At 52.1% G+C, this 12,966-nt stretch overlaps 4 protein-coding genes across 4 annotated transcripts; 2 read left to right on the top strand and 2 right to left on the bottom strand.

Annotated features, from left to right (window-relative positions):
* Nucleotides 1-41: 41 nt before the first annotated feature.
* RET3 (coatomer subunit zeta) lies at nucleotides 42-887 on the top strand (the record flags this gene model as incomplete). Its single annotated transcript, XM_076628535.1, has 5 exons — nucleotides 42-44; nucleotides 102-297; nucleotides 359-584; nucleotides 657-768; nucleotides 837-887. The coding sequence occupies 5 exons, from the start codon at nucleotides 42-44 to the stop codon at nucleotides 885-887; spliced, it is 588 nt and encodes a 195-aa protein (XP_076491271.1).
* A 415-nt stretch (nucleotides 888-1,302) lies between these two features.
* Nucleotides 1,303-5,580, bottom strand: JCM6883_003563 (uncharacterized protein; the record flags this gene model as incomplete). The annotated part of the gene is made up of 14 exons (XM_076628534.1): nucleotides 1,303-1,562; nucleotides 1,631-1,701; nucleotides 1,768-1,824; nucleotides 1,888-1,967; nucleotides 2,029-2,614; nucleotides 2,675-2,827; nucleotides 2,896-2,937; nucleotides 2,995-3,347; nucleotides 3,413-3,755; nucleotides 3,811-3,926; nucleotides 3,990-4,527; nucleotides 4,589-4,798; nucleotides 4,904-5,087; nucleotides 5,151-5,580. 14 exons carry the CDS (start codon nucleotides 5,578-5,580, stop codon nucleotides 1,303-1,305), a joined length of 3,423 nt encoding a protein of 1,140 aa, XP_076491270.1.
* Nucleotides 5,581-5,828: 248 nt separating this feature from the next.
* Nucleotides 5,829-7,812, bottom strand: JCM6883_003562 (CorA family magnesium transporter; the record flags this gene model as incomplete). Its single annotated transcript, XM_076628533.1, has 8 exons — nucleotides 5,829-6,067; nucleotides 6,129-6,264; nucleotides 6,326-6,453; nucleotides 6,517-6,612; nucleotides 6,674-6,885; nucleotides 6,950-7,227; nucleotides 7,285-7,370; nucleotides 7,431-7,812. 8 exons carry the CDS (start codon nucleotides 7,810-7,812, stop codon nucleotides 5,829-5,831), a joined length of 1,557 nt encoding a protein of 518 aa, XP_076491269.1.
* Nucleotides 7,813-8,030: 218 nt separating this feature from the next.
* On the top strand, nucleotides 8,031-12,013 carry JCM6883_003561 (uncharacterized protein; the record flags this gene model as incomplete). Its single annotated transcript, XM_076628532.1, has 6 exons — nucleotides 8,031-8,291; nucleotides 8,348-9,512; nucleotides 9,569-10,938; nucleotides 11,011-11,409; nucleotides 11,471-11,579; nucleotides 11,640-12,013. The coding sequence occupies 6 exons, from the start codon at nucleotides 8,031-8,033 to the stop codon at nucleotides 12,011-12,013; spliced, it is 3,678 nt and encodes a 1,225-aa protein (XP_076491268.1).
* Nucleotides 12,014-12,966: the final 953 nt, after the last annotated feature.

The following is a 12,966-nucleotide window of genomic DNA, read 5'->3' as shown; positions in this document are numbered from 1 at the left end:
AAACTCTCATCTCTCTTTGCCAAAACCACACGCCTCGCAACATGGTGAGAGCTCTCGGTTGACCACATAGACACTAGAGCTGACTGCATATCGCGTGACAGAACCTCTCATTGAACCAAATCACCTCTGTTCTCCTACTCGACTCTGATTCGAATCGACTCGTGGCTAAATACTACCAACCTCTCCATTCAGACCCGAAATCGCTTCCAGCATCGAACCAGACGAATGCCTACTCGACACTGAAAGAACAACGCGCGTTCGAGACGGGTTTGTGGGAGAAAACGAGGAAATTGAACGGCACGTCTCCCCACCATCTCTCCCTTCCTCCTCAGGGCTGACCTGGACTCTGCGCGAGTAGGTGACATCCTTCTATATGACAACCATCTCGTACTGTACAAGTCAGCACTCGACTTGACGTTCTACCTCGTCGCGCCTCAACAAGAAAACGAAATCATGCTTCAATCGGTCCTTGCCGCCTTTTACGACGCCGTTGCAATGCTATTGAGACATCAAGTTGAGAAACGGTCAATCCTTGAGAACTTGGATCTCGTCGTGTTGGCTCTCGATGAAACTATTGACAACGGGTACGATCTCTGTCCTTCTCTCTCTTCCGCATTCCCTTTAATTAACACATCAATCGCTCGCTGTCAATGCAGTATCATTCTCGAAACGGATTCGGTGGCGATCGCGTCGAGGGTATCGCGACCGAAACCTGATGCAGGAGTTCAATTGTCAGATATCACTCTCAACGAACAAACGATTATGCAGGTACGCTGCGACGGTCCTCTCTGTTCTCTCGAATGCGAGGCCCTTAAGCTAAACAATATTGACCGCAGGCATTCTCGACGGTGCGGGACAAGATTGGTCAAAGAATTCTCAACGCTTAAGAACTGTGTTGGCCGCTTCGAGTCAATAGATAGACAGTCTGAACCGCGCCTCGTCGTTTACAGCTAGCTGAGGTTCTCCTGAAGAGATTGGGTTCGTACTTTAGTCCGTTTCGCTGAACGATTCTTCCCTTCTTTGTCCATGTTTGTATTCACATCTCTCTCGTTACGGACAACACTGCACTGGCTGAGAGCGGAGTCGAAACGAGAGAATCTTGCTTGCATGCGAGCAGAACACGAAGAGGAAAGGAATGTCAACAAACAAAAAGGAGATCCCGAACAAAACGAGGAAGGAGAAAGGAGAAAAGGGGAATCGTGAATCGAGTACTGTAACGAGGTAACGAGTGCGAGTGAAACAAGGGAACAAATGAGAACAAATCCTGTAGTGTAGACAAAGGGAGAGAAAAAGAGAATCTTGTTAGAATCCGCGCGCGATAGCTTCCAATTCACTCGGTACGGTCCAACCATGAGTTTGAGCAGCGCGTTTGAAGCCGACTACAGCTTCATCCATCGAATAAGGAGTGTTCCAGTTCGAAGGGTCGAGTCGAGCGGGACGAGGTTCAAGATTCGACATGGCCATTCGGATTTGAAGGAGGACGGCCGGAATCGAGTAGACGGATGACCAGCCATTCGCGGTCAGGAGATCCATACAGATTGATCCTCCTCCGGTGACGTGACCTGATCGAGAGCAGGAGGGATTAGCTCAATGCTGAAAATGACGAGCGAAAGTTAAAGGGAAAACTCACCTCCACCTCCTTGAATGAACGGAAGGAAACGAGGATGAACAACTCGGAAGAATGGAGGAGAGAAGGGGTACCTGCGAAGATGAAGCGAGTCAAACTCGGTTAAGTTCACACGAAGCGGGAAGAACGGGTGAGCTTACTGGTCTCCGAACCTAATCTCCATCAAGAGAGACCTGACTTGTTTCGCTTTCATATCCCTAGATCAGGAGTCGATGCGTGAGTCAGCTGTTGGCCCTTCGAGATGTAGCGAGAAGACTCACTTGACAAGGGGAAGATCTTGATCGAAACTTTCCATGGGTAATTCGATGATCCAAGTGAACAGGTTGTCGTGTGAGCGTTCCTACATTCGCACAGCTGAATCAGCCACGAGCTCTCAACATCGCGGAGCCGATGAAACTCACTGGATCAAAGTAGCAACCGGCTTCAATCGGACCCTCCTTCTCTTGCAAGGCGATCATGTCCTTCATTTCTCTTGAGATCGCGAGGGCGACACGCGGATGTGGAGTCTTCGGAGGAGGCAAGAGTCGCACGAGACTGAGACGCGCATCGTCGCACGGAATGAAAGTTTCGATTTTCTTTTGTTTCGATTTCGAGGGCGAGAGGAGGAGGGAGTTCGAAGTTCCACGTTTGAGTCTCGACCCCCTCGTGCCAGATCCAGCGGCAGTCGCATCGCCTTCGAGAACGATAGTAGGTTCCCTCATGATTTCGACGTCGGAATCGTTGAAAGCTTCTTCGGTATCTTCTAATTTCTCTTCGAGTTGTTCCAACTTGTGGAGAACGTCGGGGATTTGCAACGGTTTGTGGTTGAGGGTAAGTCGGAAAGCCGGGTCGAGACGAATGGTCCTGAGAGACGAAGCGGGAGCATTCGCGGATCCTGCGTTCGTCGACGAAGTGTCGGCGCTGGTGTAAGAAGTTGCGCGAGCGACGATCAAGTAACGACATTGAATCCAATCGACTTTGTTGACGACGAGGTAGGGATTACGCGAGCTGTATGTAGGGATTGATCAGCTCCCTGTTCAAACTGTCAGGGGTGCTGCTCAAACTTACACGAACTCCGTAGGGAGGTTGACGATCTCAGCCAAAGCCGCCAACTTTCCGATGGGGAAATCAGCGTTCTTCCAAGTCGTCGCGGCATTCTGGGCATAAGTTCCCATCGAGATTTCGCCTTGAAGAGCGAAGTAGCAACCATTTCCGTAAGCACTGTTCGCGACACGAATGTCAGCCAACGGTGTCTCGGTCGAGATTCTACCTTGTAGCTGATGACTCACCGACCATTGATCGTTTCTTTGAAGTGGAGACCCTCGCGAAGACTAGAGAATCGACAGATCAGCTTGATTCGCAAATGAAAGATGTCTGAGAGAACGCACATGGTATGGAAATTCTTGACCGAAGATCCGTGCCAGGCGAAGAGAGTAGGATACGAAACAGCGTTGGCGTTGCGGAGTTGAGCGGCTTTGACGTTTTCAGCGAGGAGGTGTTCTTTCGAGGGACTTCCAACGATGAAACGGAATTGTCGGTATTCTTTCGGAATGCCTTCGATCAACTCGTCTTCGTCTTCGATCTGTTTGAGGTATGAAGTGTTGGAAGCGACGATCCAACGGAGTAACTTCCACGCCGAATTCGAGACGACACCGTCGCGCATGTCGCTGAGTTTGCGACGTCCCATGAGTTTGTCGTCGTTCGGGAGGTTCTCTGCGACGAGCCACGCTTTCATCTCACTCTAACGGGTTCGATAGACTTGATCAGTGCGGGGATGGTGCTAGAAACGGGAGAAGGGTGACTCACGATGGGAGGGAGTTCGAGGATGAGACTACAGACTCCCGTTTGACGATCGAGATCAGTTTTCAGCGTATCAAAGTCGACTACCGGATCTTCCTTCGTCCAGGTTCCATCGTACTTCGTTTCGGGAACTTCGAGACCGAGACCGCTCGGGAAAGCTTCCGCCTTCATCCTTCCTTCTTTCGCCGAAACGTACGCGAGTTGAACTAGGAGGTCGACGGCGGAAGTGTTGGTGATGATTTCTCGTTCGATGGAGAGTCCGAGTCCGAGGTTGAGGTATTGGTACAAGCACAAGGAAGATTCGCAAACGAAAGGTTTCAAAGCTCCCGAAACTTGATGATCGCAACGTCTGAACAATCGAGAGTTAGCTGAGACTCACGGTTGAGCATTCTGTAGGAGCTCACTTGTAGCAGATGAGGCAGAAACGAGGGCAGAGGACGAATCGTCGAACGAGGTAACTCATCGCCAAAAGTGGGTAGTTGTTACAAGCTTTTGAACTCCTCATCGGATCTTTCGGGAGCTGCGCGGGTCGACACAGGACCGATCAGATAGCGTTCAAATGGGAGAGAGGCCAATGTCTTACCTTGGTAGATTTCGCGATTTGCTTCTCCTCGAGATCCGCCGCTGTCGATTCCTTCTGATCGAGAAAGACCGCCGACTTGCCAGGCACGAGACAATGACTCTCCGCTCCAGCCCATCCGACCTTGTCGTTACGACGACGAGTCACGAGAACTTCTTGGAATTTGTCATGGAAGAGGGAATCGAGAGGAGCCGAAAGGGAGATCGCTTGGAATTCATCCTTCGTGTAGGTGTTGGTCGAATGAGAACGGAACGCGGCGGCGATTGCAGCTTTCGAAGGTTTGTATTTCGGCGAGATTCCAACCCTGAATTTGACTTCGTCACGATTGAGGTTGTCGAGATTGACTGGATAACCGCCGAAGTTCATGAGGAGAGTGAGGTAAACGACTTCGCCGGTGATGAGTTGAGAGTCCCAGGCTTGTAGAGCTCGAACTGGAGTTCCAACCGCGCTGACCTTTTTCGAAACTGAAACGACGAGATCCAATTCGGAAACTCGAGTGAATCCAGGTCGATAACCTTCTTTGACGAGTTCTTTGAAGTCACTGTGGATGAAGATCGTTGTAAGTCGCCGTGCGGGACGAGGTGCAAAGGGAAGAAACTCACCGTCTCAAAGCTTTGACGAGTTCGCTGTTCTTGTGCATCTCAGGTCCCAATCCAATCAATTCGTCGTCGTACTCGAACTCTTCATCGGTGTCGTTTCCTTGTGACTGTTTCGTCGTGTCGGCGGCGAAAGGAGAGGGTTCTCCACGGACGATGCGAAGGAGGAGGTATTCGATGATTCCGTTGAGAGAACGATCCGAAGTCGTTGGGAGTCTAGACGAGCGCAAACGAGGAGAACGAGACGGTTAGTACATGTTGTAGAGCTCGCGATCGCTGCTCTGAGGTCGATGAATCGCGAGAAAAGGCAGAAGAACTTACTGTGCAACTTCTTCCATCGCGGCTTCGACTTGAGGAGAGAGTGAAGCGTTCTCCGAGAAGCACATGACGGCGTGAGAAGAAGGATATCCACTCAATTCGGGGAACATGAGGGATAAAACGAGCGTGTAGGTCGGGAGTTTGATTGAAAACCTGACAGTGTCCTCCCCTGCGTCTCGTTTGAAGTCTATCTCGAGTGCACGTCGTCAGTCTCTTTTCCGAACGTAGAAGAGAGAGGGTAAGGGTTCACTTTGTACAGTCAAGTCTTGAGTCGCACCGAATCGTTCAGAGAGAGAAGCGACATCGGCCGCGAACTGCTTGCGAGCCGTCATTTTTCCCTTGGACGGCGCTTTCGGTTGTTCGGGAGGTGCTACCGGAGTCCCTTCTTGCTCTGAATCGCTCGACAAGACGAGTACATCCGTCGGTTCCTTCGCTCTTTGACCCGAGGCCATGTCCTCGTCCTGATCGCTCTCGAGTTGGTCCTCCTCGTCTTGACCGTCTTCTTGATTCATCTCTGCCGATCCAATATCGCTCTCGTATTCGAACGGCTCGTCTTCGTCGAAAGATTCATCCTCATCTTCGAGCACAATCGTTTCTTGTTTCGAGCGAGTGTTGGGTTCCGGAGGAGACATCCTTGCCTTCTTACTAGCTGGTTGATCAGTCGAGCCAGGTCTTGCCATCCTCGACGCGTGAGAGACCGACCGTGAGTGGGAGAAAGGCAAGAGAAAGGTGTTGGATGATTTTTCTGGCTCTTCCTCTCTCCTCTCTGTCTCTCCTGCTGAGTTGATGATCAGCTCTAACACTTGATTCGATTGAATAGCATCAAAGTCAAAATTCGTGTAAAAAAGCGAAATTGAGAACTTCAACGTCGCGTCGCAACGAACACTTCTTCCGCTCTATGCTATTTACAAGATTCTAAGGTTGTCAATCATAGCTGTGTCCCATCCTTCTTCAACATCCTATCCTCCGCAGTTCCTTTCTCGTCCTTACCGCTCTCTCCGTTCGTCTCCTTCCCTTTTCCATCGCGAGGAAGAGAAATACTCGCGACGGGACCGACTCCCCAACCATGACTTAGCTCTTCATCCTTGCGACGCTTCAACGCCGACCTCAGGAAGAGCTGCGAACGTCGAGCACGAACGAGCCGCAACCAGCCGATTGACATGATAACTGTGAAACGAAAGAAACAATTGAGCGGTTCCTTCACCTCCTGAACAGGATCGTGACTCACCTCCCATCAACCCTAAGCCAGAACCTGTAGCCCAGAAGAAAGCAGTCGGATGGTCTTCGAGCCCCGAAACGAGGTTCATTCCGAACAAACCAGCAATCACTGTAGTTCCCGACATTCCCAAGGTGGCAATGGCCGTCTGCAGTTTAGACAAGGCTTCGTAAGCCGAGCTCGACAAGTGATAAGGTGGAAGAACGAACCTGTAGCTCGAGATTCTGCAATCGAACCCTCGTTGATGCGAGTACCAGCGAAATATTCGAATCGACTTCTGAGAGAAGCGTTGCGAGTCGTTGACAACTCTCGTTGACTTCATCGAGTCGTCTTTCATCTGTCACCACATCGAGTCTTCCTCAGCTGAGTGTCTCACCGAGACTGAGGAAGATTCGCTCACAGTATTCGAGGAGGAGTTCAGCTGTTTGGTGGTTCGCAACGTCGTGTGGTTGTCCCTTGGCCTTATCAGTAAGGTACATTCCCGCCAGATCCTCGTCTATAGTCGCAAAGATCGTCAGACGTGGACATTCGACAGAGATGGGAAGAAAAGAGCTGACCTTCGCCTAGAATCGCAGATAAAGCGGATTGAATCGCCCTTCCTCCGAGCAAGACATCCTCGACGCTTCGTTTACATTCGAGGAGATCTCGTAGCTCGGCTGGAGAGACTCCAAACCGTAGTTGAGGGATGACGGAGTAGACTTTCTCTTGGAGTGTCGTCGCGACTTCTTTCAACCCTCGAACGGTGAGAAGAAGTAGCGCTTCCAGGGCTCTGAGCAAGAGATCCTAGGTCAGAACGTCTCAGTGGCGTGGCAGACCGAAGGAGAATGACTGACCTTAGCTCGAAAGGAATCTCCTCCTTGGATGTCGTTCCTCCGGCTCCAGCATTCGTCAAATCCAAATACCGCATAACTTTCTGAACACTCTCCGCCAACTTCTCGCTATCCTCTTCTGAGCAGATTGGATTCTCACGATCGGACCCAATGAGGACTACCTCGTCGGAGGAGATGATTGCTCGAATGACTGGGGTGCAAAGGATCATTGATCGACCGCAAACGATGAGCGAGGGTCGAACGTCGAGGACATGTGCGTCGAGTGAGCGAAGATCTCGTGGCTGTCACCCAAAAGAGTGAGCTGGGCTGCGTGAGGAAGAGGTGGAGGAGTAGCTCACGAGAAGTCCAAACTCTTTCAATAATCGTTCTTTTCTCAATTTCTCCTGGGGTCTCTCGATCTCTCCATCTTGTCTCAGGATCAAATCTGTCGACATAGACCCGTGTTAGCGCTATACGACGGTCAGACAGCCAGAGAGATGCTTACAGTTGACATCGATCGACTCTCGTTTCTCAAACGAGATTTCCGAAGGACTGACTTCCCTAGCCGCCGCGTGCCAGCTCGATATGAGTTCGTGTCTCGAATAAGCGATTCCGTTATGTGCTTGTGATTCTGAACTGGCGGGATTCGAAAGAGGGTTTGAGCGTTCCTTCGAAGCGGGAGCGTGAGAGGAAGAGTGTTGATAGGGACGATAAGCTGATACGGATAAGTGACGACGGATGCTGATGTCTATTGAGCTGCTTCGTTGTGTCGCTTTTGGGTTGTGAAAGGGCGAAGAGGGAAGAAGAGTTGAATGACGCCAAGGCGAGAGAGAAAGGGAGGGAGGAAAGGGTATTCGGCCTGTCGCTATGCTTCGACGGGCGCTCATTGCCGAGTATGAGATGGTAATACAACAACAGTCGTGTCGTCTAGAGGAGTTGGAGGGAGGAGGAAAAGAGAGAGTTCGCTCGCGCGAAGAAATCGACGTCGGCTCGGTTCCTTCCCTTCATTCAACCTCTCGAAAACACTCCACCAGGACTCTCAACTCTTCTGGGACCCGAGGAAACCCGGCAAAAGCCTCCGTCGAGCGGCAGTAGCGATTTTGAGATGAAAAGAAGTTACCACTCTTCGATCCCTCCTCCTCCCTCCGGCTCGACTCCGCCGACGAACCCATATGGCGCTGCAACCTATTCAGCGCAACCTCAACTGAATCAGGCCCCTCCTCTCCCCGCCGGTCAACCTCCCCCGCCTCCTCCAGGATATCAACAGCACTACGCTTCTTACCCGGCTGCAGCTAGTACACCAGGTACGGCTCAGCAAGTAGCTCAACATCCTCAGTACCCTGGATACGGATATGGCGGTCAAGTAGTGAGTTTCCTTCTAAAACCCGACTTTTCTCTCTTCCTAACTCGTCTCGATGTTAGGCTCAATCTCAAGCTGCTGCTGCTCCTACTCCTCAAGTGCAACAAGATGCGGCGAGTGCTGCCTACGCTGCCCAGTATGCAGCTTATTACGCGGCGTACACTCAAGCGGCGCAGGCTCAAGTCGCAGCTCAATCGATTCCTGGATCCGCCTATCCTCCCGCTCAGCCTCAACCTACTCCCGGGTACCCAGTTGGTACGACACCTCAGCCGTATCATCAGGCTCAACATCATCAGCCGCTCCAGCAACCTCCTCCTCTCAATTCTTCTCAAGGCGCTCCTCCTTACAAACGAACGAGATACGATCAACCTCCTCAATCTGCTCAACCTCCTCTTCCTCCAGGTCCGCCTCCACCGATGCCTCCTTCAGTACTCCCTCCAGTAGGAGGAAGAGGACCGCCCCGTTCTGCCGCCGATCGAGGAGGAAGTTATCAGAACAGTCGAGGACCACCACCCCCGAACGGAGGAAGGGATTACGATTACCCGAGCGATTATCGTTATTCAGACAGAGGAGGAGGAGGAGGGAGAGGTGGATCGCCTGGGCCTCGCGATCCTCGAGGTCCCGGGCCAGGAATCGGTAGAGGACCTCGAGGAGCAAACTCAGGACCTTCACTCCCCGCTGGACCTCGAGGGCCTAGAGCTGGACCGTCGGCCTACAATGGGAGAGACAGGGACGATCGAGGCGGAGGCAGTTCGGGACGAGGGGGTTCGAATCGACCTCTGAGCTCTTCGCGACCTCTTTCGGGACTTCCGGGATCGCATAAATACAACGCACCCGGTCGAGATTCTCGACCAGCCCCCATCTCTTCGGTTCCGAACGCCCCGAAAGGTCCTAAATCACTCGGCGCTTCGAACTCGTCAATTACGTCTTCTCCCCGTCGAGGCGAACGCAAGTGGGGATCTTCGGCGCCCGGTGACTCGAGACGAACGTCAGATCGGGACAGGGACAGAGACAGGGATAGAGATCGAGACGGAGAAGGTGGAAAACGAACGTTGACGGATTTCAGAATCGAGGGACTCGAGATTGAAGAGTTGAGTTGGAAGTGGAAGAAGGCGGAGGAAAAGGATGAGAAAGTTGACGAAAAAGACGAAGAGGTACAAAAGGACGAGAGTGGGAAGGAAGAAGCGGATACGAAGCCGGAGGGAGAGAACAACGAAGATCAAGACGGTGCGATTGTTTCCTCTGCCGTCAATGTCGCTCTTACTGATTGAAGTCTTCTGCAGCTGAGCCAGATGCCGCCTCTGTCGAACCGTCGATCGAGAAAGGAGAAGATGCGATTCGAGAAGGGGATCAAGCCGACACAAATGAAGAGCCAGACGAAGACGACGAACCTGAACAAGAATCGTCAGTTGCCGACATGTCAATCGACGGAATCGTCTCGAATCCGACTGAACCTCCTTTAACCGACCCTCAACCTCCGATTCCCTCGAGCGTTCCTCCTCCTACCGACCTTCCCCCTCCCGCTTCCACCGTTGCGAAAGGCAAGCACGCCCGTCCCGAAGACGATTCGACGACCGACGATAGTGCGAACGAAGAGGAGAAGGTCCGAAAAGAACGGGAAAGTAAAGCGAAAAAGGTCAAGGTCGAGAAAGAAAACGAGGTCGACGAGAAGGTATCTTTCGAGGTTGGAGAGAACGCCAAGCTCGAGCCTGTGGTACCGGAAAAAGAGTCGGTCGACGAGTCAGGAGCCGAAACGAGGGAGACTGCCGCGCCGGAACCTTCGAAACCTAGCGTTCCTCAACTCACTCATCCCCTCCCTTCGAAACCGGTCACGATCCCGACTGGACCCAAATCTGCTCATGCACCCAAACCTTCAAGCACGAAAGCTCAATCTCCTGCCCCTTCGACTGCTCCTCCCCCTCCATCGAGTCGGGAGAACTCTCGATTACGAATCTACTTTTCTTCTCCCATTCCAGTCTCTTCTTCTTCTGCTTCGAATCCTCCGCCGTCCAATCCTATCCCTCTCGGTCGCGCTCTCACACCAAAGGTCGAGGAAGCAGGCAAAGGCGAACCAGCGCCAACTCCTCGAAACGATTCGAAGCTCGAACAAGCGGTCGACCCCTCGAAAGTCGAACAAAAGCTCGAAGATGCCAAGGAGGAGGATCGCGAGAACGACGACGTGGACGGTGAAGATGTTGATGGAGAGGATATCGACGGCGAAGCACTCGATGGCGAGGATGTCGATGTGGAAGAAGAAGAGACCATTACCAAGGAGGAACAGGCGAAGGACGACACTCGAGAATCAGAAGGCAAGGTTAAGACTGAGCAAGACGACACGCCGAAACCTTCCGAGAACAACGACGAGGAGGAAGAGGTCACGAAACCCGAGGAAGCATCGGCCGCAACTTCACGACAACCTTCTCCCGCTCCCGCTTCTGTTGTCGTTCCTCCGCCCGAACCTTCCGCCGACCGAATCTCGATCTCGTACGCACGCAATACTCGTCGAATGGTCATCGACGCCGAAGTCGTCGATTCCGTCAAGATTTTCCGCTCTTCGGGCAAGATCGAGGTCGTCGTCAATTGTCAGGCTTCAATTGTCGGAGTTGGAGAACGTCAACTCGAAGACGAGTATCGCATTTGTAAAGGAATCCTCGTACGTTCTCTCACTCAAGCTCATCGTTTGTATCTTCTGAATTGACCGAATGTTGTGTCCACCGTTTCGTAGGTTGAAGCGCTCGACCCTGAAGCAGACGACTACATCGTCATGGATCGAGCTTCGCTCGAGGACGCGTGGAGACAACACGAACGACCCGATGTCGATTCTTCCGAACCTTCCATCGTCGACGAACCTCTCTTACCTCCTTTGCACCACTTCCTCACCCACTCGTCGCCGAATGAAGATCCGTCTCTCTCGATCGCCCCTTCGACTTCATTCACTCGACCGTCGTTTACTATCACCGCTCAACTCGATCGTGCAAACCCGTTAACCGAAGCGAGGTGGGTCAAGACGGGTGAAGTCGAAAACTGGATCTTGAGTCTGGGAATTGCGAACGGGCAAGATCCGAAAGACCCTGAACAACTCAGCAAATGGCTCGGGAAAATCACAGTCGTCGATCCTGATCAAGTGAGAATCCATTCTCTTCTTCAGAGGGCACCGAGCGAACACTCACTCGTGATTGTACTAGCCTCCGACAATCCAGAACGCCCTCGATTCGTGGGCTACGAGCTCAAACTCGGGATCTCTCGAAGATAGGAAAGAGTTCGTCAAAACTCACATGTCGAATATCGACAATGGTGAGTCCGATCTCAACGAACCCCCTTTGAAGCACGCAGACTGACCCTGATTTCACCCAGTCGTCGAGATTCTCCTCCGTCTCTCCCGAGGTGATCGCACAGGTCCCTCTCAATACTCTTCCTCCGGTTCTGCTCAACCCTCAACCGTCGGAGCTCTCGCCCACCAGCTCTCGGCTCCGTTCCCTACTCAACAAACTCAAGTTTCTCTTGCCGTCCTCGCCATGTTCCGACTGACGGTCGAAACGGCAGCAAAGGCAGGAATTGATAAAGGAGAGATTGAGAAACAGGTGAGCGAGATTGTGAGAAACGTACCTTATCATCTTCAGTTCAAAGCTCTCGATGGAATGTTCCGAGAAGTTTATAAGCCGAGGGGTTCGAAAGGTGGATCGGGTAGAGGTGGAAGAGGAGGACATGGTGGAGGGAGACGGGATTGAACAAGGAGTTCTTCCGCGTACGGTTGGGCAAGGATTGTGTATCGAGGGAGGGGCGGGATTATACTGTGTGTACCGAAAGGGGTTATTCGTAGTTAGGCAGAAGAAAAGCGATGGAAATTTCCGAGTTTACGGCTGAAGTGACGAGGTCATCGCTTGAGGTTGGGCGAAATCATCTCAACAAAGGGACGAGAGTGAGCCTGAAGGGCTGTACACTCCTGCGTATGGTTCTTATCGAGCGATCTTGGCGTGTCAGGTCAGGCGTGACGGTGGATTTTGAGTCGGAAGCTTTCTTTCTCGCCTCGTCTCTCGGCTTCTCCTCGGCTTCTTCCGATCTCCTTCTCCGCGAAATCACGGATTCATTCGAGGAACTGTATAGCCAGGGAAGCTAGGCTTCTCGTTAAAGACGCAGTATGCGACTGGAGTTGGAGAATGGTAGAGGAATTTCGCGAATGAGAGTTCGAAGTCTACGCTGTATGAAAGATGGCGGTATGTTATCGGTGGACATCTAAGAAAGATGGGAGAGCAGTTCAGTCATAGAAGGTAGCGAGGGAGAACCGAAGTGAGTCCGCTGAGTTCGTTCTCGTTTTCTCTTCTTCGTCCTCTTCCTATTGAAATTGTAACCCAGACTTCTCGGTCTCGCTGGCGGAGTAATTTCGAGCAGTCTGTATACGACTGAGAGAGGTAGGCTATGCCAGCGAGCTAGCAGTGCGCTCGGGATAGCTCCAAACGTGAAAAACAAAAAAAGCTCGAGCTCCTCGGGCTTTCGCGAGTCTCGCCAACTTTCGCGAATTCAATCAAAGGCCCTGTTTCTGTAGGCCGACCGTGGCGCTCGGTCCAGCCTACGCAATCGAAAAAAGTTGCACGTCGAGCTCGACACGTTGTAGTTTCAGCGAACTTCCCGAAACTTGACTTCTGACTCTACACCGCTTCACTTCGCTCGACTCTGTGACTCG

The sequence above is a fragment of the Sporobolomyces salmoneus genome (assembly GCF_050403485.1).
Source record: "Sporobolomyces salmoneus JCM6883 DNA, S_salmoneus_JCM6883_v1_ctg2, whole genome shotgun sequence".
NCBI classification, from domain to species: Eukaryota; Fungi; Basidiomycota; class Microbotryomycetes; order Sporidiobolales; family Sporidiobolaceae; genus Sporobolomyces; species Sporobolomyces salmoneus.
Note: the sequence above shows the minus strand (reverse complement) of the source record. Positions and strands in the feature narration are given on the sequence as shown.